This window comes from Leptodactylus fuscus, chromosome 5 (genome assembly GCF_031893055.1).
Source record: "Leptodactylus fuscus isolate aLepFus1 chromosome 5, aLepFus1.hap2, whole genome shotgun sequence".
Taxonomy (NCBI): Eukaryota; Metazoa; Chordata; class Amphibia; order Anura; family Leptodactylidae; genus Leptodactylus; species Leptodactylus fuscus.
This window is the reverse complement of record NC_134269.1, coordinates 95,273,904-95,301,532: the sequence shown is the minus strand read 5'-3', so window position 1 is coordinate 95,301,532 and position 27,629 is coordinate 95,273,904. Positions and strand designations below refer to the sequence as shown.

The window sequence follows — 27,629 nt, the reverse complement described above, 5'->3', positions numbered from 1 at the left end:
TTATGGAGTGGTAAAGGTCTTATGAAATGACAGAATTTCATATTGAAATATACAGAATTTATTTACAATTAGTGACTGTAATATGCACCGTGCATAATTCTTACCACCCAACATAGGCTAAATGTGACCTCAAAATCAATACGTTCTCACACACTTGTTGCCCTTAGCTACCAATTACATTTCATGGGTTCTGACTGTTCGCTATTTGCTGGTCATTGCTGTATATCAGTTTTGATGTTGTTAGCAACAAAATATTCTACTATGTGAGTTTATACACAATCAAATGTGTCATATTGTGAACATTGTCAGTGGCTGTTTTTGTTTCCATTTCATGTATATACCATCTTTTACTCACTGTATATTTATTTGGTACACTCAATCTTCGAATAAACTCAATGTGCCAAATATATGCATAGCCTCCTGATTTTAATGTTGTCAATATATCTTAAGTGACTGCTGTCATTTCGACTAACTTGTGTTCATATATCTGATCCTCATTTAAAGGGGTTCTATCATTGGAAAAAGTCATTTTTAGCTAATCACATCCTTGCATAGGCTTTAGAAAGGCTATTCCACACCTACCTTTTGTATGTAAATCGCCTCAGTAGTGTTTGAATAAGTCCGTTTTTATTCATATGCTAATTAGGTTCTCGGTGCACAGGAAGTTGTCAGCCAGCTCTCCTCTCTATGCTGTGTGTTGTGTGTGAGAGCAGGGAGGAGGAGCAGCAGCAGCCTGTGCTGTATATATAGAAGACTTCCGGGGTGCACCGAGAACAATGGTGTTTTTTGTATAGGTATAATGGGGCAGAAAGTGTGCAGGGAAAAACTCTGTGGACTATCTGTAAAAAAAAAAAAGCTGAGCTAAAAACTGTGGTGCGTTTTCGTCATGTTTTTTCCACAGCATTATCTTTGCTGCGTCACACTACATGGGGCCATAGCCTTAAGAAGACTTTATTTTCGTACATTAATACATATGTTACGTATTTATCCATCGGCAATACATTACAATCAGGTAGCTTTTCTGAGGTTATAAAATGTAAAGTGTTCTTCATGATGCAGGTAGAAAGCAGTTTCCATTTCACTGCATTGTATGATACATGGAGGGGTAGATGACTTACCAGGGTGTTACCAATCCATGTTATAAATGCTAAATGCAACGGCTATATAAACCACTAATATGGCTGTTGTTGTTATGTACATATGCAGTCCACATGGCTGAAGTTCTTCTGATATCAGCTTTCCCCAAAACTATTTAGCCAGTGCAAGAAATTCCTGAAGCTGATGTTTTCCAGTGCTGGTGTCCCATTATTACACAACAATGTAGAAACTGGTCACAAGCCAAGGCACACTGTATTATTGTAAAATGAGCAGCAACTGTGGGCGCTTGTATTAGAGTGTGTCACATTTTCCCATCCATTTGTAAATGACAGTGTCCCATTAATATTTTCAGTGCTGTATAGGGAAGAAAAACATATGTAGTATCAAGGCATTTTAATACCAACCAAAAATTAAACAAGTATGCATAACAAATCTGGCAACTCCAGACATCATAGACATTCATAAAACTCCGAATTTATGAAGATATTCTTTACTATTAGAAAGGTTCCAGGTCAATACACTAGAGATGGGCAAACCTTTCAAGATTGGTTTTGTTTCAGGTTCGGGTGGCTCGGGTCCTAGATTCGTTTCAAGTTGAACACGTTTTGTGAAACCACAACTTAGGCACAGTTCACACCTGTGCATGGGTTTCCATTTGTGGAGTCCGCTCGGGGACCCCAAATGGAAACCTCTAATCTGCATTAAAAAGTGGTTACCTAAGGAAATCTGCGGACCTTATAGTCTATAATGGAGTCTGAGTGGTTTCTGCTCAGTTTCCACATGAAAAATGTGGAGAGAAATTTTCTCTCTGCATTTTTCTTGTGGAGAAGGGAATGGAATGGCCTGGGACGCAGATGTGAACTGGGCTTCAAAGGGGTTGGCCACTTTCAGACCAATATTGAGGAACAAATGTTATTGTTTGTATAATAAATATATATCTCAGCAGATGCCACATGACTACTAGAGAATAGGATCTTTGTCAGTTAAGAAGACCTGGTTGCTAGTTCATAAAGACTCCATGGTAAATTACATGTTGAGGAGAAACACACAGAACCCTGACTCAACATTTGTGGTTGACTGATTTCACAAACCATTTTTAAGTTAGCACAGGCTGCAATACTATACATGTGAGCAGCAACGAAAAATTGCTGAAGAAGCAAATATTTTTTCAAATTTAGGGTGAGTTCACACTGAGTATACGCCAGCCTATTCTGAACGTAAAACACGTTCAGAATCAGCGGCGTATAAAGCAGTTCCCATTCATTTCTATGGGAGCCGGCATACAAGCGCTCCCCATAGAAATTAATGGGCTGCTTTTTTCTCTACGAGCACTCCCATTGAAGTGAATGGGATGTGCCGGCGTGTACGGCTAGCTCTGCTCATGCCGAGCCGTACACGCCAGCACATCCCATTCACTTCAATGGGAGCGCTCGTAGTGAAAAAGCAGCCCATTCATTACTATGGGGAGCGCTCGTATGCCGGCTCCCATAGAAATGAATGGGAGCTGCTTTATATGCCGCTGATTCTGAACGTGTTTTACGTTCAGAATAAGCTGGCGTATACTCAGTGTGAACTCACCCTAACACTCTACACTGTGAGCAGAAAAAAAACTAAGTAATGAGCTTTTTTTCAGATTAGTGCATACTATGAAGCTGTATATTAGGTGTACAACAAAAAGAAGCTTAAATAATGGATTTTTTAGATTTGCGCAGGCTACAATACTGTATATACGTGCAACAACAACAAAAAAAACACTTAAGTGAATTTTTGTCACATTAAGTTAGGGTCCATTCACACGGAGGAAAATGGTGAGGAATTTGGTGTGGAATTTTCTACATAGAAAAAAAAGCCTCCCATTGATTTCATTGGGTTCTGCTAGCTTTTTTTCCACTAGCGGAATTTTTCTCTAGCAGAAAATTCCACTAGTGGAATAAAAAACCTAGCATAACCCATTGAAATCAATAGGAGGCTTTTTTTTTCCACGTGGAGAATTCCACACCAAATTCTTCACCATTTTCCTCCATGTGACTGGACCCTTGTATACTGTGTATTGGGAGAACAGAAGAAAAAATTACTAAGTTTTTTTCAAATTTAGAGCAAGCTGTTAGATTGTATATTGGGTGAACAACAAAAATACTGCTTAAATAAAGGCTAACTTTTTTAGATTTGCGCAGACAGAGTCAGTGCTTTACAGTTAGAAGAGCAGTTTGTATGTATTTTTTGAAAAAAAAAAATTTAAACTTTTGCCCAAAAAACCCTTAACAAAAGATTTGTTACTAGCTGGAATGACTGTCAGTAAAAAGTATATTTAAACACTGCATAGAGCAGCACAGATAAGCTCCGTCAGTCCTATCTATGACTTTTATCACTAATACGCCTGCAATTGCTTAAATCTGACTAAATTCTCCTATTCCTAACAATTGCAATTTCAACCTTTTCAGGACCCTTCTCTAGCTCCACCATTACTCTAATGACTTGTCATTCAGCTTACAGCACCTTATATAGTGTATATGACATCAGCTCTGTGAGCTGTCCACCTACCATTGCCTATTGGCTGAGACCTGTTAACTGATGTCAGGTGGTGCTAGAACGTCACACAGTGACTCATACAAATGTGTCTCTTCTGTATTTTTTACTCAATAAATGTGGAGACGGCCATTTTAGTTTACTCGAGACAAATCTGCATTTGTTCAGCTTCATTAAAAATGGAACAATTTGGGATATTTGGGTTGAACCTTGTTTGTGATGAATAAGTTCTCCTATCTCTATAGAATACCTCTTTACATACAAAATTCATTTTTTTCTTTTTAAATCATAAATTATATACAGTCATAATGGTATATACTGTACAAGACATACTTACCTCCCAAATATGTCTTTACAACAGACATAAAGATTAAAGGTTTTATTTCCATAAGCATCTGTGTTGTTAAGAAATGGTATGCAGTCTATACCTCCTCTTGAAGTATATAAAATTCCTGTAACATAAAGTAATATTGAGATTTTTACAGAAGGTGATATTGAATTAACAATTAATGATAAATATCTTCTGTCCCAGATTTAGTTTAACAGAATTATGTAATTTATTGCAGGAACAAACACTGACATTGCTAAGGTTCTCCGGCAAGCAAATATAACTATTGAGCAAATGATTTACTTGAATATTCTCATTAAGCAAAGGCCCCATGTAGGGAGCTGCAGCCAAAAAACGCTGTGTTTGTGTATGCAAGCTATCACTTCAAGAGGACCTTTCATCAGATCGGGCACATGCAGTTCTATTTACTGCTGGAAAGCTGAATTCAGTGCACTGTCGGCTTTCCCGATCTGTGCCCGGTGTAAAGCGCTATCGGTCCTGGTACTGTAGCGCTTTAGTGTCAGAAGGGCGTTTCTGACACTTAGCTAGGGACGCCCTTCTGCCCAGCAGTGCCTATCACGCTGTGCTGTGGAGCGGGGAGGAACGCCCCCTCCCTCTGCTCACACAGCTCGTCCATAGACGAGTATTATCAGGAGCGGGAGAGGGGAGTTCCTCCCCGCTCCACAGTACAGCGCGATAGGCGCTGCAGGGCAGAAGGACGTTCCTGGCTAACTGTCAGAAACGCCCTTCTGACTGTAAAGCACTATGGTACCGGGACCGATAGCGCTTTACACCGGGCACAGATCGGGAAAGCCGATAGTGCGCTGAATTCAGCGCACTGTCAGCTTTCCAGCAGTATATAAAACTGCCTGTGCCCAATCTGATGAAAGGTCCTCTTTCATGTACCAAAGTCTTGTCTTTGGTGCACCCATAGCCATTTGTATACTGTTGTATGATACAAGCAGAGGGATGCAAGACCTCTTGTGATCCAATGGTTGGATCCCAATCCATCAGAAATGTATCACCTATCCTGTAAGATTTTGCTATGTTTTATTTTATAGCCAAATCCAGGAGTGGATTGAGCAGAAGAGACAAGTATAAATGCTTCCTAGATATTTCCCATTCCTTCTGTAGCCAAGGTTTCGCACAAAAAAATCTGCAACTAAAAAAGCAGCATTTAGTATTAGGCTCCATGTTGAGGTTGTTTGAGCCAAAGCCAGAAATGAATTTAGCAGAAGGAAGAAGTATAAGTGCTTCCTATATACTTCCCATTCATGTTAAAGACATTCTGGCCATTGGCTCAAAAAAACATCCGGCGTAACTCCGTGTGCATGCAGCCTAAGGGTGCATGCACACTACGTAACGCCGGGCGTGTATGAGAGCCGTACACGCCGGGCGTGTATGAGAGCCGTACACGCCGGCATTACAGCAGACTGCCGAACACTTCCCATTCACTTCAATGGGAGCGCTCGTAAACGCCGCTGTTACGAGCGCTCCCATTGAAGTGAATGGGAAGTGTTCGGCAGCCCTGCTGTAACGCCGGCGTGTACGGCTCTCATACACGCCCGGCGTTACGTAGTGTGCATGCACCCTAAGAGAGTGCTTAGTTTTTATCCTGTAGAAATCCTGACTTATGTATGACTATGCTAAAATAAAAGCATTAAATAAAGAAAATTCCACAAGAAAAACAAAACAAAACAAGTGTTACTTACCTGCAATAGATGCATTAACAAATGATACACACGCACCAGTCACCAAAGCTCGAACTACTATTTTGGCAAGGTCACCTTTACGCTCTTGAGCCATAGTGGCTAAGATAGGAAAGATTATATGAATGAATAAAATAAAACATAGATAATATTTATAAACCTAGTTTGACAAATTTTTAGGATAAATACACATACACAATCCTCCTAACATAATCCCAATGGAGCTGATATTGGCAAATCCACAAAGGGCAAAGGTAGTGATAGTCTCTGCCCGTTCCTGTAAAACACAAGCAGTTTTAGATCACATTATAAAAATAAAATAAAATACATGTAAGCGCCAGCAACTTATGAAGGTGCAACTTACCACCACAACTCTTCTGCCTCAATTTTATAGGGATTTTGGAGAACTTTTTTAACTTCACATTTTAATGTCCGTATTTAGCTACGACTACTTGACTGTATTACCCTAAACTACCTGTTCACTTCCCCTGTGGTTCTACTAAATCAAACATAGGGGATCTAGGTGTTCTCCTCTTTTTGATGAGGACACATCTTAAAGGTCAAAGGTAATATGAATTGAATTTCACAATTTATTGCCTTAACAGGTACTACTCTTACTCCATTTTATGCACAGGTCATCCAGCAATATCCACAAATTGAAATTTGATGACACTTTAGCAGACATTATCCTATCTCCAATAAAGGTTTGATGTATCTGTAAATTCATTTATGATATTGTACTTGCCGAAATCCACTGTCTGGATCCGTCCACCCATTCCTCAAGACCATCCAGACGATTACTTTTATAATCAGCCAACATTCGATATGCCACAAACTCATTTAGAATGATCTTTGTTCCCAACATCTCACCAACTGGACCTGCTTCATCCCATTCTACTCCCATCATAAAGGCCACGGGCATGAAGATATAGGAGAGTATAAGCTGGAGATGAAACAGTCAAGTTAAAGTTTGTTACAACAGTGAATTTAAACTTTCTTACCTCTATATGTGTGCACATATACCATATATGTATATTTGGAAAAGGATCAGCACAATGGTAAGTTCTAGTGTGCAAATGGCCATGGTCAGAGCAAAAAGAGTTCACAGCACCTAAGACTTCTATATAGTGAGAAAGTAAATGTTCTTATTTGATGGAGGTATATTCCTAAAGTGTATAACATATAATGCAATGCAGAATTTTGGCCAGTACACCTGCCTTTATCGAGCAGTTTTGGTGTATCTGTTGAAACTTAGCATTACACTATATACACTTTATGGATGTACTTGCTTGAATAAAGACCAATAACTTTTTCACTGTATTAAAGCCTCAGTGATGCCATGACTTCAATATGTACTCTCTTTCCCCACATGGGGAAAATAATTCCAAATAAATTTTATAAAAGGTAATCAAAAAGGGTTATGTTCCCCAAAATGGCATAAAAAAGTCACATCTTCTCACAAAAAAACATAACCCCTCATACAATTCTGATGACATTAAATAATGAAGTTAGTGGTCTTGGAATGTGGTAATGCAAAAAAAAAAAAAAAAAGTAATACAAAATGGGGGACATGTGGATGTCACCTGTGTGCCAGCCGTGCACTGGCTTCATTAAATGAATTAGGAGCCATGGAAACTAAGACAGGAAAATAAGACAGGAATAGGACCTATTCTAGATTTTGCGGCCTAGACTGTTGGTCCACACACATGACTGTGTAATTCACGGTCATGTGTACGGGCCCATAGAAATTAATGGGTCAGTGTGTTATCTAGGAAAAACACAGATAGCACACTGATCTTGACCATGGTGGTCTGCAACAAGCCTATAGGTGATAATACACTGTGCACCTGCAATAGCCACATCCAGTCCTTGACTGCTGGCGCTTCACTGTATAAGGGTCAGTTCACATGAAGTTTTTTGGCGAGGATTTTGATGCTGAATCCGCCTCAAAATCAGCCTCCAAAAAAAGCCTCCCAATAGAGTTCTATTGGGAGGCTTGTTTTGGATCTGATTTTGAGGCGCATTCCGCCTCAAAATCCTTGCCAAAAAACTCTGTGTGAATTGACCCTGTGTAACAGCAAAACAACAAGCGTGTATTCATATGTAAATTCAACGAATTGACTAAAGCTTCATGGAGGTGAACAGTGCGTCACCATGCTTATCCAGCTCAATAAGAACGCTTAATACCCCACAGGTGTAAATACTATGACTGACCGATTGATAAATGACCTATTTCTCCAGCAACTTCCATAGAGAGATCACACTATCTAACTTTTACCTAGTTGTGGTCAACTTATTTCAGGAGATACTACACAAGTAGCAATAATTCTTTAGAAATGGGACCAAGGTTAATTTTCAATAACAAAGTTAATATATAACACATTTGATAACCATCTAGCAGACTTTGGAACTTTCCCCAGTCTCTTCACTAACACTTCCAAAGTATTTTACTACTGTCTCTTTAAATAAAATGGAGCTGTAACGAAATAAGCAATATTACAAAGAAAAATCTGACCTCTTTCCAAAAGACAATATATATTCGCACTTATATATTTGTGTAACTGTAATGCTAATCTCCTCGTATAGCCAATATTGTTCTCTTCATGTCAACTAGTTTACCTTGTTTCTTTGTTGCTATATAATTTATTGGATTATTTGAAGTAACTGACGGAAGAAGAGATATCTCTCCTCCCACAGAAACTGGAATGTGGAGGTACAATAGCATGTAGTAAACTTCTCAGCTCCCCCTATTGGTGATTGTAGGTATCAAAAATATATAATTTAAGGTTAAGGCCTATGGATTTTGGGCTGACTCTTGCTGCGGTCAGCTCTGTGTCGGATATCCCACAGCAAAAAACAACCAAAAACATCTGGTTGCCAGTGATTTTTTAGTATCTAGCCTGCTGCAAACTAGTAATGTGTATTGGAGGTCTAAAGGGGTTTTCTGGGCTAAAAATATTGATGATCTTGTCAATATCAGATGGGGGTTCAAACCCAGCACCAGTGGCGTAACTACCACCATAGCAGCGGTAGCAGCTGCCACAGGGCCCGGGACATCAGGGGCCCGGTGACAGCTGCTACCGCTGCTATCATTATTCTCGGAGGTCTTTTCGGACCCCCGAGTATAATGATCGGGGCCCCCTGTTGGTGGAATACTTTCCACCAACAGGGGGCCCCGAAGCTGCAACAACGGCTGAGACAGGAGCTGCAGCTCTGGCTCCTGTCAGCGCTTCAGGACGCTCACCCTCTCTCCCCCCTCCCTTTCTCTGCTGTCCTCTGCCCACCAATGAGAGGAGGAGGCGGGGCTTATCCCTGCCGAGCTCCTGCCGTCTGCACTGGAGGAAGAAAGGAAGAAGGAAAATGAAACTAAAGCTACACAGGTACGTACTGGGGTTACTTATTAATGTCAGGCATATGGGGTGATTACTTGTGTTTTAGTAACTCCATGTGCCTCATATTAATAGCAGTTAACCCCATCATCTCCCTCACATTAACCCCTGTTTGCCTCACCATAAGAGTTACTGATATGTGAGACATATGGGGGTAATAATAATGAAGATACTTTATTATTACCTCCATGTCTCTCACATATCAGTAACTCTTATGGTGAGGCAAACAGGGGTTAATGTGAGGGAGATGATGGGGTTAACTGTTATTAATATGAGGCACATGGAGTTACTAAATTGTAATGCACAGGGCCAGATTTTTTATCCACAATTTGTCCTGGTATAGCGGTCAGCGGGTGACGTGACAGTATTTAGTCCTGTAGGGGCCACTAAGGGACATAATACTGTGTGCAGTGGCCACTATTGGGTATAATACTGTGTGCAGGGGCCACTATGGGACATAATAGTGTGTGCAGGGGCCACTATTGGGTATAATACTGTGTGCAGGGGCCACTATTGGGTATAATACTGTGTGCAGGGGCCACTATTGGGTATAATACTGTGTGCAGGGGCCACTATTGGGTATAATACTGTGTGCAGGGGCCACTATGGGGGATAATACTGTGTGCAGGGGCCACTATGGGACATAATACTGTGTGCAGGGGCCACTATTGGGTATAATACTGTGTGCAGGGGCCACTATGGAACATAATAGAGCGCGCAGGAATGCGTAGGAGGGACTCGGTCGAGATCTTCGGTGTCGGGGGGGCCCCATGTCAAAAGTTCGCCACGGGGCCCCGCCATTCCTAGTTACGCCACTGCCCAGCACCATCATTCATCAGCTGTCCAGATGCTGATAGACAGTAAATGGGAACATCTCTGGTCTCTACTCAGTGGCTAAACTGAGTCACTATAGCTGATCTCCTATTCCAGTGAATACGAGCTGATCTGCAGTAATCTGATATGGCGAGTACTCAGTGAACATGGCTGTCTGCTTTCTGCTCCATTCTCTGTGTGTCAGATACTGAGAACAGCTAATCGGTGGGGATTCAGGGTGTTGGATTACACCAATCTGACATTTATGAGCTATTCTAGTACAGACCATTAATATTTTTAGCCTGAAAAACCCTTTTAATTGAATGTCTATGCAAAGGATTAGATGTTCGATAACACAAAATGGGTGCTCTGAACTTCAATATAAAAAAATATATTAATTTAAACAAATGGATAGGTTATTTAAGGCAGATATAGGTCCACACCAAGTTAAATATTATGTAGACATACTGAATGTATGCTGGACCTTAAAATAACATTGTGTAGATCAAGCTCAGTCAGTCTGCACAACCATTTTGAGGCTGGGGTCCCACGTTTAAAAAATGCTGCGTTTTACACTACCTGAAAAAGGGGATGGGATTTTGGCTAATCCCATCCATATGTCGCACACAAAAAAATCTGCATCATGTTAAATATACTTACAGAAATGCTGGCATTTTCCGTATAGGTATAATAGAGGCAGAAAGTCCACAGAAGAAAACTCTGCAGACTTTCTGTGAAAAAAAATGCAGCTTTTTTTGGCTGTGGCTTGCTGGATGGGGTCTTAGCCTAAGGAATGTTCTGAGTGCTGACAGAGATTTTTATAGGTAAATTTAGACTCTGCCTCAAAAAATACCTCCAGATTCTACCATTTATTTCAATAAAAGTCACTAGTAGATTTTGTCCTCCATCATGAGTTATCTTCAAACGAATTTCACGTTGCAAAGCCAATTTAAGTAAATGGGAGGTGGAAAAATTACTATATTTTTACTCAGCGTTTTTTCCATCTCCAATTTATTTCAATAGGCAGAATCTGCTTATAGATAGATCATGACTTTTATCCCCATCTAGCTTAAAAAAAATCGGATTCTGTCTGCATAAAACACAGTGTGAACTTACCCAAACTTCTCTGCAGATAAGGTTTCAATAAGAAAAGTTCAGATATACTGACAATATAATTCAATTTTCTGAGTTTTTTAAATATTTTTGTTTTTTATCAACAGGTTTGATTTGCATTGGTGAAACTACAAAATGTTATACAGTGTAATGTCCTTACCTGTAGTGTGAGTTCTGGATAGTTCACCATTCCTCCCAACCAGGAGAAAGCAGCATTAATAAACTCAAGTAAAGCAGTGAATGCGATTAAATTAGCTGCAATGTTCGCAACCAGACCTACAGAGGCAGAGGCACCATTGCTGGCAGCTTCCAATATAGTTCTTTCTTCCCTTTAAGGTGCAAAGAAACATGCAAACATTATTGTCAGTTAAAAATAATTTTTCAGTTGGGCCTGCTATATCATCATGTTTATCAGGTTATCAAAATCTCAGGCTCTGATGAAAAATATTGCTGGCTTCATGACAAACTAAAATTATTAAAAAAAAAAAAGTAGCACGGTGTACAGCAAAACATGGAATTCTGTGTGGTGTTGTATTAGGGCTTATTCATGTGTATACATTTTACAGACAAAGGATGTCTGCATTCACCCATTAAAATCAGTGGGTACAAATGCAGTCTGATTTACACGGACATCAGGCATCCTGTGGACCTGTGAATAATGCCCCAGAGGTTTCCTTTGCAAACTTTCTGCTTCCATTATTCCTATAGGGAATCCTCCTGCATTTCCCTAGGTATAATTGACATGCTGTGATTTCCAAAACCGCGCTGGTTTAGTGTCCACTATTCATATTTTTTTCTGCAATGTGGATGGCATTCGCCTCTTTGCATAGACTGTAAACCAAAGCGTTTACACCATGTGGGGCCCCAACTTAACAGTGCAGCACAAACTGCTTGTGATTCTGCAACATATGTTTTGTAGCATGTTGTATAAGAAAAATTTTCTGCCCTAGCAGCACCATATTTAATCAAGCAATCCAGTTATTATGTTGGAGACTAGAGTTGAGCGAGTACTGTTACTAAAACTGCCGTTTTGAATAGCACGCTCCCATAGGAATGAATGAGAGCAGCCGGCACGCAGGGGGTTAAGCGGCAGGACGCCGGACCCGGCTGCGTGCCGGCTGCGTCCATTGATTCCTATGGGAGCATGCTATTTGAAACGGCCATTTCGATTAGTACTCGCTCATCTCTATTGGAGACCATAACAAATTGGAGATTCCACCATAGCAGACCCTGATATATACTATATGCATCTTTATATATCATTTACCCTTTTTCGATCTTGACGCCTTCCTCATTTTTGAATTTTGATTCTTCTACTTCAGGGTAAACCAATTTGGAGAGGGCAAGAGCACAAGGAGCCGCCATGACAGAGGCTGCGATAAGTGAAGATGGGTCAATCTGCAATTAGAATTTGCATGTATTTAGAATTTTACTAACATAAATGCCTACTATATTCCTACTCTTATAATCTTTGTAATCAAAACTTCACTTTCTGTGAAAAGCACTCTGGGGAAAATTATGATGCATTGCTACCCCAGTTTACCCCTGCTACATTGGGCCTTGGCCTAAAATAAATTTCTTCAGACATGGCTAAAAGGGCAATTTCATCTTTAATGTTGCATCATATTAAAAAGTAAAATACTGCCCCTTGTCCTGCCCTGCCCCTAACATTGAAGGGAAAAAAAAATCACAAAATTACTAGATATATACCCAAACCTTGCCTTAACCTTTTATTGTATCACAATGTACAGTGCCATAGGAAACAGTAGTATTACCTACTTGTATAACTTCAACAACAACAAAAATATTCTTTTGTTTCAGCCTCATTCAACTGTTTTTATTATAATGAACATGGCTATTCTCCTCCTTTGTTATTCACTCTTTGCATAAAAGTAAATAACAAAATAACAAAAACGATAATTAAAATGTTTATTGTTAATAATCATAATAATAATTATAACAACATGGTTAGAAAATGTCTATTATAATAACTATGTCTTTGTGCAACCTGCTATGGTAAAACCATTGGTATACATATTGCCATTTATAAATGCAATAGTTCATATAAAACAATAAGTGCAATAAAAGTGGGAAGAAAGAATAAACTTACCCCAAATGAGATGTAAGCACCCATCACACTCCCAGCAATGGTCCCAAAACCCCCAGTCATCACAGCATGGATTTCTGATTTTGTCATGTCTTTTAAGTAGGGACGAATAAGCAATGGAGCCTCTGTCTGTGAATGTAGTACAGGAAAAACATTATTTAGAATTGAACTTACAACATAAATCTACACTGCTCAAAAAATAAAGGGAACGTTCAAATAACACATCCTCGATCTGAATGAATTAAATATTCTCATTGAATACTTTGTTCTGTAAAAAGTTGATTTTGATGACAACAAAATCACACAAAAATCATCAACGGAAATCAAATTTATTAACCAATGGAGACCTGGATTTGGAGTCACCCCCAAAATTAAAGTGGAAAAACCCACTACAGGCTGATCCAGCTTTGATGTAATGTCCTTAAAACATGTGAAAAGGAGGCTTGGTAGTGTGTATGGCCTCCACGTGCCCGTATGACCTCCCTACAATGCCTGGGCATGCTCCTGATGAGGTTGCGGATGGTGTCCTGAGAGATATCCTCCCAGACCTGGACTAAAGCATCTGCCAACTCCTGGACAGTCTGTGGTGCAACGTGATGTTGGTAGATGGAATGAGACTTGATGTCCCAGATGTGCTGAATTGGATTCAGGTCTGGGGAACGGGCAGGCCAGTCCATAGCTTCAATGCCTTCATCTTGCAGGTACTGCTGACACACTGCAGCCACATGAGGTCTGGCATTGTCCTGCATTAGTAGGAACCCAGGGCCAACCACACCAGCATATGGTCTCACAAGGGGTCTGAGGATCTCATCTCAGTACCTAATGGCAGTCAGGTTACCTCTGGCAAGCACATGGAGGGCTGTGTGGCCCTCTAAAGAAATGCCACCGCACAACATTACTGACCCATTGCCAAACTGGTCATGCTTAAGGATGTTGCAGGCAGCAGATCGCTCTCCATGGCATCTCCAGACTCTGTCACATCTGTCACATGTGCTCAGTGTGAACCTACTTTCATCTGTGAAGAGCACAGGGCGCCAGTGGCGAAGTTGCCAATCCTGGTGTTCTGTGTCAAATGTCAAGCGTCCTGCACGGTGTTAGGCTGTGAGCACCATTCTCATAGAGTCAGTTTCTAACCGTTTGTGCAGACACATGCACAGATGTGGTCTGCTGGAGGTCATTTTGCAGGGCTGTGGCAGTGCTCCTCCGATTCCTCCTTGAAGAAAGGCTGAGGTAGCGGTCCTGCGGCTGGGTTGTTGCCCTCCTATGGCCTCCTCCACGTCTCCTGGTGTACTGGCCTATCTCCTGGTAGCCCCCCAGCCTCTGGACACTACACTGACAGACACAGCAAACCTTCTTGCCACAGCTCACATTGCTGTGCCATCCTTTATGAGCTGCACTACCTGAGCCTCTTGTGAGGGTTGTAGAGTCCGTCTCATGAGTCCGTCTCACGAGTGTGAAAGCACAACCAACATTCAAAAGTGACCAAAACATCAGCCAGAAAGAATTGGTACTGAGATGTGGTCTGTGGTCCCCACCTGCAGGGCCACTCCTTTATTGAGTGTGTCTCGATAATTGCCAATAATTTCCATCTGTTGTCTATTCTATTTACACAACGAAATTGATTGTCAATCAGAGTTGCTTGGAGTTACATTGTGTTGCTTAAGTGTTTTTTCACTTTATTTTTTTGAGCAGTGTATATAGGTCAGGGATTCCTCAAAAATTATATGAATAGTATGTTTCTTATTCTTACCTGTCCAACAAAAATATTACCAGCCACACTCAATGTCTCTGTCGCTGTGGTTCCCATTGTTACTTGCATCAGCCAGGAAATCTAAAGAATATATAAAAAATGTTCATAGAATTTAGCTACATTTTTTTACTAATAAACAATATGAGCATTAGAAAACATAACTAGCAACAACACAAATGTAAAAAGTGCACTGTTCCATGCTAATGGCCACATATGGCGGTGCCTCAGCCCTTGCTAAGTAATATTTACTATATTAAATATGTTTTGTCATGCTAAACGCCATCCAATTCACTGATTAGAAATACATGTTCCAGCAACTTACCTTAAGAATTACGTACTGCATTAACCCAACATAATAAAGGATCGACATCACACAGCTAAAAAACACGACTATAGGAAGAGCCTGTAAAGAACAAAACACAGAAGTCACACACACTTTCTGCAATGTAATCCTTCTCAGAATTGCGCTTGATAAATTCAGAATTGATCCGATGGTAGCCTGCCATTTCCAAAGTCCAGATAAAGATGTAGGTTGCTTATGAACTATCTATAGAAATTGATAGTTGAGGTGCTATTGATAAATCATCTAATAAGTAATTGTCTTTCTGATGGAGCCATACACATTTTAGTCCATATTGGGTTGTACAAACTGGCCATACTGTACATGTTAGATGGTCTGTTACTGGTCAGCTAAAACAATTACTTAGGCTAATGTGTGCGGCCACCTTTGGGACTTGTTTATGAGACTCCGATTCATGTGAGCGTAAGTGACAACAGTGGATTTAATGCTTGTTAATATTGTCTGTTCACTATAGTGTTCGGACTAGATTGGATGGGGTGTTACTAATGGGATGACATGTGGTGAGTAGCGTTACCTCATGTGCAGCACACTTGGATAGGAGAGCGGCAATGAGTATTATTGGAAATGGTTTGGTGGGATTTTGGATAACTTCACAGTAAACAAGAAAACAGCTTACTGTCACTGTCACTACAAACCTGAAAAGCGAAAACTTCTTTAATTAAGGTTTCCCCAAAAACGAACCCTGAGCCAGCAGTCGTATAATTCAGAAAAGTCTGTAAAATTCAGAGAGGTATGTTAATAGTTTTACTTGCAATAAATAATAATACTTATAGTATGAATCAATGTCTAGTATCATGGCGAATACTCTAACGTGCAAAGCAAGTGGAATAACATATATACTCAGAGATTTTGTCAATTTAAGTTCTTCATATATGAATGGGAGAAGTGGAAATGATGTGTTCACACAATACCTGGATTTGTTTTCCAAGAAAGTTAAAAGCCTGGTAACCTGGCTCCGTGCGAATAATGAAGATTCCCAAAACAAACTCTAGTCCAATACCCCAGAATACTGCCCTCCAGGACACCTACAGAGGATATTAAGATGACTTATTACAGATTTTTTTTTTTGTTAAAGTGTCACAAATGTTACATATCTATTTTTCGCACTCTTTACACTGATATTTGATAAGTAAAAAAACTGTTCCACTCAAAAGTGAAAAACTAATAGAATAGTGATCATTGAGCTACTTTATAGTAACTACTGTGTGTAGTCTTATTCATACAGTAAGTTGAAGGCCATTGCCCTGTCTTCAGTTTTTGACAATAAAAATTACTTGACCATATCAAATCCAAGATCTTCATGCTGCCTGAGCTCAAAGTCTATAACCTTTTGACTCCCTCAATTCCCTAATATTAGACATCCTACTATATTATCAAGGTAATGCTAGGTTCACACCTGCATTTGGGTTTTGCGGGGCCCACTAGGGGAACACACGAACAGTAACCTAATCTGTTTAAAAAAAGCAGTTAACCACAGAAAAAGGCAGTAAAATGCAGAAATGGATTTACTGCTTGTGGGACTTTTCTCTCTGTATTTATTAAGCGGATTTGGGGATGGAAACCCAAGAGGACACAGGGCGTAGGTGTAATAATAATAATAATACATTTTATTTATATAGCGCCAACATATTACGCAGGACTGTACAATTTGTAGGGTTCAAATACAGACAGATACATAACAAAGAACGTAATTTCACACAATGGGACTGAGGGCCCTGCTCGCAAGAGCTAACAATCTATGAACTCTGCCTTAGTTTTGAACCATTCTAAACCGCCAAAACTGTGCTAAAACTTATTCAGATATAACAGTAGTAATAAAACATACCTTAGGGTGCATTCACACTATGTATACTGAAGCTTATTCTGAACGTAAAACACGTTCAGAATAAGCGGCGTATAAAGCAGCTCCATTCATTTCTATGGGAGCCGGCATACGAGCGCTCCCCATAGAAATGAATGGAGCTGCTTTATACGCCACTTATTCTGAACGTGTTTTACGTTCAGAATAAGCTTCAGTATACGTAGTATGAATGCACCCTTAGAAGAACTATCAACAACTCTTCTAGTGTGTGCAAATTAGTGTAAAAAGTGTCAGCTAGAAGTATGTTTGGTAGGAATGTGTCATGCAATCTTTGTGGTAGTTGCTGACGGAGGGAGTGTCAGATGGGAGGGTTTATTCTCAAGATAGCAGGAAACGTTCAGGTGAAAAAACACCCAGCAGATACCTCAAGAGTAATTTGTATACCACAGAAGTTTAAGCTTTTTCCCCTAACATATACTTCCCATGGATAAACGTAAGGAGGTACACCACTATGCAGAATTTATTGGACCCAAACACAGGCTGGCTGTTTCATTCAGGACCTAGTGCCCATTACATTATGTAACCTCTTGGAGCATGCACTTTGCTTAGCATCACTTGCACAAAACAAACAACAGTATCTATTTACTCACTGCACGGTGATGCTTGGACCCAATAAAGAGGAGAATGACAAACATGCAGACACCTCCAAATGATATCAGCTGTGCAGGTCTCTTGGCTGTGTCCAATGCCAACCATAGTATCAGGCCAATAAAAACCAATGCAGCAAATGCCCTGAAAGTGTAAAATGTACAAAATGTATATATTAGATCTTTAAACAACATCTCTATAAACAACATACCTTTATTATGTGTGTCACTTTTGCAAATTTGGAGAAAAATACCTTTGTAAATGAGGCAGTTGGTGCACTGGGGGCAGGCCTTCAGCTCCCTGGGGCACTTGCTTTTGCCACTCATACCCCTAACAATTCCAGCCTGCACCACCCTGTGCAGTAAGGGTCGATCCTCCTACTGTTATGGCATTACCCATCCTACTTAAGCAGCAAGAGTAATGTTACAGGGAGATGGGCCACCCCAGTGCCCCAAATGCCTCATTTGCATAAGATTTTAAAGTTTGTTTCCTCCAAATCTATATAAATGAGACTAATTCTTAATTACATGCTAATTATTCAGGTATATTTTTAAATCAGATAATTTTTTTAATAAACTTTTTCAGTTTCAAAGATGAACCATAAGACCAAGCCCACCCAATAATCCCACCCTCCTCTCCCCCTTATGGTTTACAGTTGTAATGACAAGATGATCACTCTAAATATAGCAATTACACAGAAGCAATATCTTATTATCACATGGACACATGTAGTAATACAGAATCCATAATCATTATTCAGTACCCATAACTCTATGGCAATGTAAACATCTAGACATGGCAGCTGCAGGAGGATTCTGGTATTTTAATGAAGAAGTTAAATCATTGTCACTCAATTATGTTGAGGTTCTGGGCAGAAAGAGTATATTATTCAGGCTACTCAAGGTAAAGATTTCACAGTGTTAAATGATATGCTTTCATTGTGTTAGATCACAGCGTCAATGTGATACCAAGATTCCATGAGGTACATTAAAATTTGATTTATAATTTATTTTACTTTTTATTGTAACTCACCATTTTAGCCATTTTTTGTAATTCTTCAAGCATTGTCCAAGTGGATTAAAAAAACGTTTAATATGCTTTCCAAACTGTGCCACAAAGAGGTCGTAAATTAAGAAGAAAAGTACCACACAAGTGATAACCAATAAGGCAATGGCACGTTTAAAGTTCAGGACACAAGCTGCAATAAAGTAGGCTGCATATCCTGCAAAACAGAAAGACTGATGTAATTGTTGTCACTAACTTTTGTGCTACACGTTATACTCAGAAAGATATAGTCGTAAGATGAGAGAATATTAAAATAAAAAGGGGTCAAATGAAAAATAATCCCTAATTATCTAAATTAGTGACCATATGCAGCGCACACATTGCAGTACAGTGTTGCCATTAAATAGTTAAAGAGGTATGACATTGAAAGCAATAGGTAAAAAAGCCTCCCATTGATTTCAATTGGGAGCGCGCATATGCTGGTACCCATAGAAATCAATGGGATCTGTTTTAACGCTGCTCACTCTGAACGAGTTTTACGTTCAGAATGAGCGGAGCGTTTACTCTGTGTGAAGGCTCCCTTCCTCTGCAAACTTTCTGCTTCAGAATATACCTATAGGGAAACCGGCGGTGTTTCCGTAGTTATAATTTAAATGCTGAAATTTCCCAAGCTGCAACAGTCTTGGAAATTGTAGCATTTCCACTGCACAGATTTTTCTGCAATGTGTGGATAGGATTTGCTAGAATACTATTCACTTTGCACGAACTGTAAAACGCCGTGACTTTTACCATTGCATTTAAACAACATACTGTAGGGCCGGCCTTATTCAGTTTCTAAAATGGATGAGAGTGAGAGTCCAGCAACCAATACCCTGTTTGGAGACAGCACAGCTTCCTGTAGCCCTTTTTTTTTCTGTCAATGTAACATCATGGGGCTTTTTTGTGGAATCAGTTGTAGTGTTTGAGTTCGGGCTAGATATATCTCATTGATTAACTTTTATTAACTTATTCTGGGAAGGGATAGAAAAAATAACAATTCTGCCATTTTCTTTTTAGCTATAAATTTTATACCATTCCCAGTATGGCTTAAAAATCCCAATATGTTTATTCACTTTGTCGATATGATTTACATTGGTACCAAATCTGTATACATTTTTTTGTTTGTTTTACTACTATTGCACAGTAGAACCCCTTTTTCTAATAAAACTAATAAAACAATGTTTGCATTTCTACTTTACAAGACTCATAACTTTATTATTTTCCTGTAAAAAAAAAATTGTGGGGGCTTTTTTTCCTGCGGGAAGACCTGATGGTCTTACTGATGTCTCTGGCACAGCCTAATACAGATACACTAAGAGTGAGTGTACACAGAATTTTTTTGGCGCTGATTTTGACACTGAATCCGCCTCAAAATCAACCTCCAAAAAAGAGTTCTATTGGGAGGCTTTTTTTGGAGGCTGATTTTGACGGCGGATTCATCGTAAAAATCAGCTCAAAAAAACTCTGTGTACACTGACCCTGAAGGCAGACGGCCAGAAGGCCTTCATTAGTCCTTTGGCTGCCATGTAAAGGCATCGGCACCCTGCAGATGCATTTGCAGATGTGTCAAGGTCTAGTGGAGAGAGTCCCAGTAGACTATTGATGCAGCCATCACACAGCCCACTGAACCACACACAGCTGGCTGATCTGGCCCTTTCAATACACAGTTTTAGGCCTGAATCACACATCTGCATCCACAGTTGTGTGAGATATGTGGTACTCATGAACAGCAACCCACCCTGGTCATTTGAGGATGGTATGCTATCAGTAGTTGAATCATGTTTCATGTCTGTGCAATGCAGTCATTACATTTTTCATTTCATTTAATATACTTTGTATATTTCTGGGTCCAATGAAAAATGAATGATGGATTTCAGCATCATAATCCATACACGTCTCTATGAACACATTGTAATGATTGTATACATATGCAGAGGCCACATGTATGTGATATGGGGACATGTGAATAAGCACGTGAATACGGGGACACATAACCTTAATCATATATTGTGCTACATACTGTATTTAAATACATAAAACATTGATGTTATGATATCAGGGGCCACCAGACATGTTACATACTGTAATGTAGTTACCTGCACAAAGAACTCCAATGATAATGAATTTCAGAATACGTGAATGCTTCTTGGTGAACTCTGCAGCTTTGTCATATGGTTCTGCCATTTTGCTAGATACATATGGAACATACACTATTATGTTAAAGATCTTAAAAAATGTTTCTAATTGATAATAATTCTTCATTAAACTTTAGTCATGCTGTCTGTACTTAGAACACCATAGTTTTCCTAATGGTAGTGCTGGGTATTGCAGTGTTGTCTCTTTCAAGTCAACAAAATGTATAGCATCCCAAGTATTAACAGTGATGGCTCCTTATATATATGACAAGAAGGAAAGGCTCCTTTAAACAGCTGATCAACATGGGTACTGAGACTTGGATCCCATCAATAATAAATTGATGGCCTATTTAGGTTAAAGCCACACATGTAGGGTCTGCTGGGGGATGTCTGGGACAAAAAATGGCTTATTTCAGCTGTGATCACTGGGCGGTTGGCTACACCTTTTAAACTTTGCAGTAATTGACATGCTGAATGTTCGAAACCCACAGCACAGGACACTTTGTACAGCAGGTTTATTTCTGCAGTGCTTTGTTGGGATTTGTCTAATCCCCATCCACTAGTCTGCCACTGTACTTTGCAGTGGGTTAGCTGTTGCCATTTCCGCAGCAACTAACCTTAGGCTGAAGCGACATGTCATGGAAGAACAGCGTTTTTTGTTACAGATTTTGCTACAATTTAATGAGCCAAAGCCATGAGTGGATTTAGCAGAAGGGAAAAGTATAGTTACTTCCTTTATAATTCCCATTCAAAATCAACATGATCTTTATGTTAAGATGTAGAAGGCACATATTTCATCTAGGAGCGAGTATCTTGATGAACAGGTTAAGATTTGTATTCAGGAAAACAATGGGCCTTGAATATTTGCAGTCCACGTGATCTTACCCGGCTTATGGATAATCATAATGAAAGAGTGGAGGGTAGCATCAGGTATAGTGGTGCCGGTCAGAAGTTCAACACCAAATACTTTGTAATAGAAGTAAGTGAAACCATCCGGGCAAAGAGACTTCCCTGTTGGGAGATCCTTGAGGATCCGCTCCAATTGTTCGGCAGTTATGGGCTCGATAAGGAAGGAAAAGGCACATGGGGTAAGAGCAGGTAAGTGACAGGAATGCAAATAATCACTCAAAATTGCATCCCTCACACACACACTGTGTTTTTTGGGAAAAACACAGCAATCTTTGTGTGAGTTGTTCAAAGCTAGTAGTGGGTTAAAAAGAAATGGGAAATATAAAATAAAGATTTACACTTCCTGCTTAATCTGCTCCAGTCTTTGGCTGAAAAACTACAGTGGCATTTTTTAGAAAAAGAAATATTTATATATCATGTTTACCTCAAAAAATTTGATTGTTTTTCAGTTTTATTTTTCTGAATTCCAACATCATCATAATATTGTTCATCTGTATCTTTTTTGCTATTTCCAACATCGTCATTAACCTTAAAGAAATTACAGTGCATAGTTACTGTATAATACATATTGTTATTTGATAAATTAGGCTAATTTGCAGCCTGAAAAATAGTGCTAAATAATAAAATAATAAAAATAGTACAAAACTGTATACGCTTTATTAATGGCGCTGTATTTTTCATCTGATTTTTTTTTAAATTTAAGCAAAATCAAGAGTGGATCCTCTTGAACACAGAACTAGTATAACGCCAATGGTTATACACCTTCTCTTTCTTGGAGCTACTATAGATCTTGGTACAGAAAAATGGAAACAATAGAATAATTGTAAAAAAAAAATTGCTCCATTTATCAGAGTGAGGTTGTTTTGTTGGCAAATACATGGATTTCTGCAAGCTGTATTGAAATTAAGGGTCTGTTCTGGTCGAAACTTATACAACAAAATTTGGTGTGAGTATTTTTGGTAGTATTTTATGCTTTTTTGTAAAAATGCTACAACCAAATGTGATAATACAGCAGAGACCAGGTGGCTATGGAGGTCGCTCAGTTCCTGAGTGGCCGCCATATTTAAATACCCGACATCCACAGTACTATTATGGCAGATGTTGGGAAGTGGGTTAAAACAAAAATAAATTGTAGGCTATATTCTAAAGCTAAGGCCCTATGCAGCAAATCACTGCAAAGAAACGCTACAGAAAAGACTGCAATGGAAATGTATTGCAACGTGGGGCCTTGGCCTTAAAGTTGCAAAGGCATTAGGCTGTTTGAACATATATTATTTGGATATTTTATGTGTACTTGGAAGCATTATTAGTAGAGATGAGCGAACAGCGTTCGATCGAGTACATGTTCGATCAGATATCAGGCTGTTTGAGATATTCGATTTGAGTCGAACACCAGGTAGCAAACTCACTAAAAATTCTATTCCCCTCTCACCTTCCCTGGCGCTTTTTTTGCACCAATAACTGTGCAGGGCAGGTGGGACAGGAACTACAACAACAGAGGCATTGAAAAAAAATCGGAAAAAGTAATTCGCTGGCTAATTCAAGTGACCTCCAATTTATACGAATAGTGGATTTAATATCCGGTTCATATGAGACTGTGAACTATGTGATTGTGAGACAGGGATAGATGTACAGGCAGGGTTAGCTAGGGATTACCTTTATTTAGGTGGGAATGTCACTCACACAGCTCTTTGGGGCTCTATCTGGTCAGGATCCTTGTCAGCTTGCGATATGCGCGAGCTGACTTTTTCCCATAGGAATGCATTGACCAGCGTTGATTGGCTGAATGCAATACAGAGTACAGCATTCGGCCAATCAACGCTGGTTCTACCGGAGGCTCGTCTGTGAGGAGGCGGAGTCTAAGATCGGACCAGAATGGAGACTGCTGTGGACCGATCTTAGACTCCGCCTCCTTCTCAACGCTGGTCAATGCATTCCTATGCCGAGATGTAGCACTGCTGGCCGTGCGCTCAGCTCGACTACTCCAGAGATACAGCCAAGCTGAGCGCACAGACAGCACTGCTACACCGGAGATTAAGTCAGCAGTTGATTTAACAAAAGGGTGAATATAGGTACATCTTTTATTTTTTCCATTTCTTTTCAAGCAACAGAAAAAACGCTGTTTCCGCATCATGGGGCTTTAGCCTTAGATACAGGAAACCTCACCACATACTAGTACCATGTTCAGAATGTGTTCCGACGAGCATTTTGCCAGAAATGGCTTCGTCCTACTCCCTGACGAAGCTATTTCTGGTGAAACGCGCGTTAGGGTGTGTTCAGAATGTGGTATGTGGTGAGGTTTCCTGTATCTTATACTTTTGGGCCATTCCTTGGGCAACATTATTATTTTTTGCAGTATGCTTTACATTGAGTGACTTATTGCTGATTCCCTGTTATCAACATAGTATATCTCTTTTTAAGAGAGGAACATTTGATTATTTAGAGTTTTGACTTTTTTAGTCACTCTTTCTGGTATTTAAATAATTTTTTGCCTATACCATACTGGTTACACCCCAACTCTTTGATTTATATTTGATATGTAACCCTCTATGTGCCTTATTCCCTCTTTTTTATGTATTTGTCATTAAAATTCTTTGGTAATTAATAAATAATATATTTTTATAATGAATTAATGTGTGGAATTTTTATTTTATGATTTATTTATAACCGATTCTGTGAAACAGGACAGTGGGCTGCTGACAAATGCAAACTGTATGTTGCTGTAAGAGATGATCAGGCCAAGAAAATTCCCAATCATTGCTTCCATGTCAGCCCACGAAAGTGGCTTTTAGCCTTAGGGTGCATTCACACTGAGTAAACGCTAGCTTATTTTGTAGAGTAAAATTACACTTGTAAATTTTGCTATCCCATTGACTTCAATGACATTTTACAGGCGTATTTTTACAGGCGTATTTTTTACTGGCGTATTTTTACACTTGTAAAAAAATATCATTGAAGTCAATGGGATAGCAAAATTTACAAGTGTAATTTTACTCTACAAAATAAGCTAGCGTTTACTCAGTGTGAATGCACCCTTAAAGAGGTTTTCTAGGACTTGGACTAGAAAAACTTTCAGTGGTATCTGGTATAACAGCTTAGACCCTGTTACTTATATGATGCTGTTTCTAATCTCAGACAATCCCTGGGATCACGTATGGTGGGCATGTTGCTGAATTTCCATCAGCAAAACTAGCACCTGAAAGATGCCGCCACAGAAACCATCTTAGAGAAATCGCCATAGATCTCCACTTGCATTTTCACTTTGTGCTGTAGGTTTTGCCTTAGGTATGTGAATGAGATTTAGGCCAGTGAACAACAGCCATGTCACATCCAGCAGCCTCTTCAGTGTTGTCTTAAACCTCATGAAAGTCTATGTATATATTCACATGTCCATGAAGTTACAATGTAAATAAATTGAAAGCAGGCCAACAAGATTCCTGCCAACAGCTAAAAACACCCAATATCAGCTGGCTTTTGTAGTGGCAGCTGTCAGGAAAACACACTGCTGAGCTTCTATATTGTGTCTTAAGGGTAATATACAATGATTAATCTTTTTTGCATAACACCAGGCAACTCTATATGGTAGGTAGATCATTGCCACTTACATCTGCATAAAATGCTTCATTTGAAATTCCATTCACATTTCTCTCCGACATTTCCATTGCTTCTATAAATAGAAAGAAAAAAAATAAGATAACAAATAGAGATGAGCGAACACTGTTCGGATCAGCCGATCCGAACAGCACGCTCCCATAGAAATGAATGGAAGCACCTGTGACGCTGACTTTGCCGGCAGCCGGCTGGAGTCACAGGTGCTTCCATTCATTTCTATGGGAGCGTGCTGTTCGGATCGGCTGATCCGAACAGTGTTCGCTCATCTCTAATAACAAATGTACTACAAGTGAAAATTAAGTGAAAATATTAACAAAAATAGGTAAAAAAAAAACAGATTCAGAGGGAAATTACAGTCTATAAGTAATGAAATACTAGAAAGGAATTTATGACTGAAAAACTAACAAAAAAAATTAACGTTTATTGCAGGACAAACAAAGCAGATAAAAGCTATGATTATTATATACTGTATATATTATCTTTTACAATCAAATTCTGGATTCCATAAATTATGTTCACAAAAGACATTGATGAAGATGTATTATTTCCCTGACGCTAGGTTCACACAAGCGGTCAGGTTTCTGATTGTGGGGTTCACTTGGAGACTCCATGAACGAAAACCTAATCCACTTAAAAAGGCGGTTACCTGCAGAAACCCACAGACCCCATAGACTATAATGGAGTCCACCAGGTTTCCATCCGGTTTCAGAAAAATGAAGAGAGATGTGCTTAATTTTTTGAAAATGTGTGCAAAATTGAAAATGCTGGTTTTAGTGAGTTCCCCCCACAGTTTGTAAACAAACATTGACCAAATTTATACTGTGGTCTATATTTCTACTTCAACGTGACTATCAGATTGGTAGGAGTCTGGCAGTGACACCCTCACCGATCAGCTGTTAGACACAACACGGGTGTGCACATCTTCCACTTCACAGGACAGTGATGTTATGTTTCACATGGCCAGTTCACAACTTAGTGTCATGCAAGTGAATTAGGCTGAGCTTCAATACCAACTAAATGTACAGATTTCTGCTTTTGGTAAGCAGTAAGGGGGTGCGGTGCTCTAGACCACACCACCAGTCTGAGCTCTGAGACATCTTCAAACCGCTGAACTCTGGGGATGCTTGGCGTCACATCCCCATTAATCTCATATTGATGACCTATCCCAAGGATAGGTGTCTAATAGAGATGAGCGAACACTGTTTGGATCAGCCGATCCGAACAGCACGCTCCCATAGAAATGAATGGAAGCACCTGTGACGCTAACTTTGCCGACGGCCTGCCGCTTAACCCCCCGCATGCCGGCCGCTTCCATTCATTTCTATGGGAGCGTGCTGTGAGCGTGCTGTTCGGAACGGCTGTTCCGAACAGTGTTCGCTCATCTCTAGTCTAATATTATAATACTGAAAAACCTTTTTAAGTAAATCCCACATTAAAAAGTCAAACAGTATATGGACTGTGAATGCAGCTACAGGTTTCATGCTAAGTACTGTATGTTTTGACCTTGCAGAGCATTGTAAATACTGATTTCTTAACACACTAGAGTAAATGCAATAGAAATCCTATGGGCATGTCCCACAGTCATGTGCAAAACTAATATTTTCAAAAAAACTAAATAAAAAAAACATTATGTGACATGCAACGCGTAATCTGAAGTTACCCCATACTAAACTTTGCCCATAGAATGGAACCCACAAGTATTAGGAGAAATTTTAAAAACTAACATCTACTCTGGTAAAAATCTATTACATTACTGTAATGACATCTATTATTTTGGCCCTTTGTAAAATAGCACCCAGCTATATGAAAGTTCTATATGATGACGTAGAACCTGCCAAGGTCTTACAGTACATTTCAAAACGTTGTTATAACATAAAAATTGGGATTTTATTGTCACATTATTAGTTATCCCCAACTCTAGAGATAAAATAGTATACAAATAGCAGACAAAAGAGCATAAGTGACAGAACTTGGGAGCAAATGTCATAAGATATTCAGGGGCCACTAGCGTAGGGCTTATTCACACAAATGCATGACTTCTGATCGAGAGAATTCATAAATTTGCAATGAAGAATTAACTAAAATATTTACTTACTGGTTTTGCTACTTTTTGTCCCTCTGGAACTCCAGGCTGTGTCTTAAGACGTTCAGTTACTTATTCCCTTACCCTTATGGTGAGGGAAGTGGAGAATATTATCAATTGGCAGCAAAGTCCAAAGCTGTGTCAGCGAGAGATTCCCACTTCCCTGTGGTGGATCACTGGGCAAAGTAATGTGCTGTCACTAA

General features: G+C 39.5%; 1 protein-coding gene across 1 annotated transcript; it reads right to left on the bottom strand.

Annotated features, from left to right (window-relative positions):
- Positions 1-79: 79 nt before the first annotated feature.
- On the bottom strand, positions 80-27,467 carry SLC28A1 (solute carrier family 28 member 1). Its single transcript, XM_075273766.1, has 18 exons — positions 27,439-27,467; positions 25,337-25,398; positions 22,156-22,259; positions 20,784-20,875; positions 18,676-18,865; positions 17,646-17,787; positions 16,106-16,219; positions 15,830-15,907; positions 15,156-15,236; positions 14,834-14,914; positions 13,087-13,212; positions 12,244-12,374; positions 11,137-11,305; positions 6,407-6,604; positions 5,857-5,938; positions 5,665-5,763; positions 3,962-4,076; positions 80-1,452 (listed from the first exon to the last, which is right to left on the bottom strand). Exons 2-18 carry the CDS (start codon positions 25,391-25,393, stop codon positions 1,332-1,334), a joined length of 1,980 nt encoding a protein of 659 aa, XP_075129867.1. The 5' UTR covers positions 25,394-25,398; positions 27,439-27,467; the 3' UTR covers positions 80-1,331.
- Between the last annotated feature and the right edge of the window lie 162 nt (positions 27,468-27,629).

What these genes read in the sequence shown, in the direction of transcription:
- SLC28A1 (XM_075273766.1), bottom strand. Translation starts at nt 25,393, where the DNA reads ATGGAAATGTCGGAGAGAAATGTGAATGGAATTTCAAATGAAGCATTT. An exon ending in AAGAAGTTTTCGCTTTTCAG is followed by an intron (nt 15,237 to 15,829) that starts GTTTGTAGTGAC and finishes TGTTCTTTACAG; the next exon opens with GCTCTTCCTATAGTCGTGTT. An exon ending in GATTATGTTAGGAGGATTGT is followed by an intron (nt 5,764 to 5,856) that starts GTATGTGTATTT and finishes TTCCTATCTTAG; the next exon opens with CCACTATGGCTCAAGAGCGT.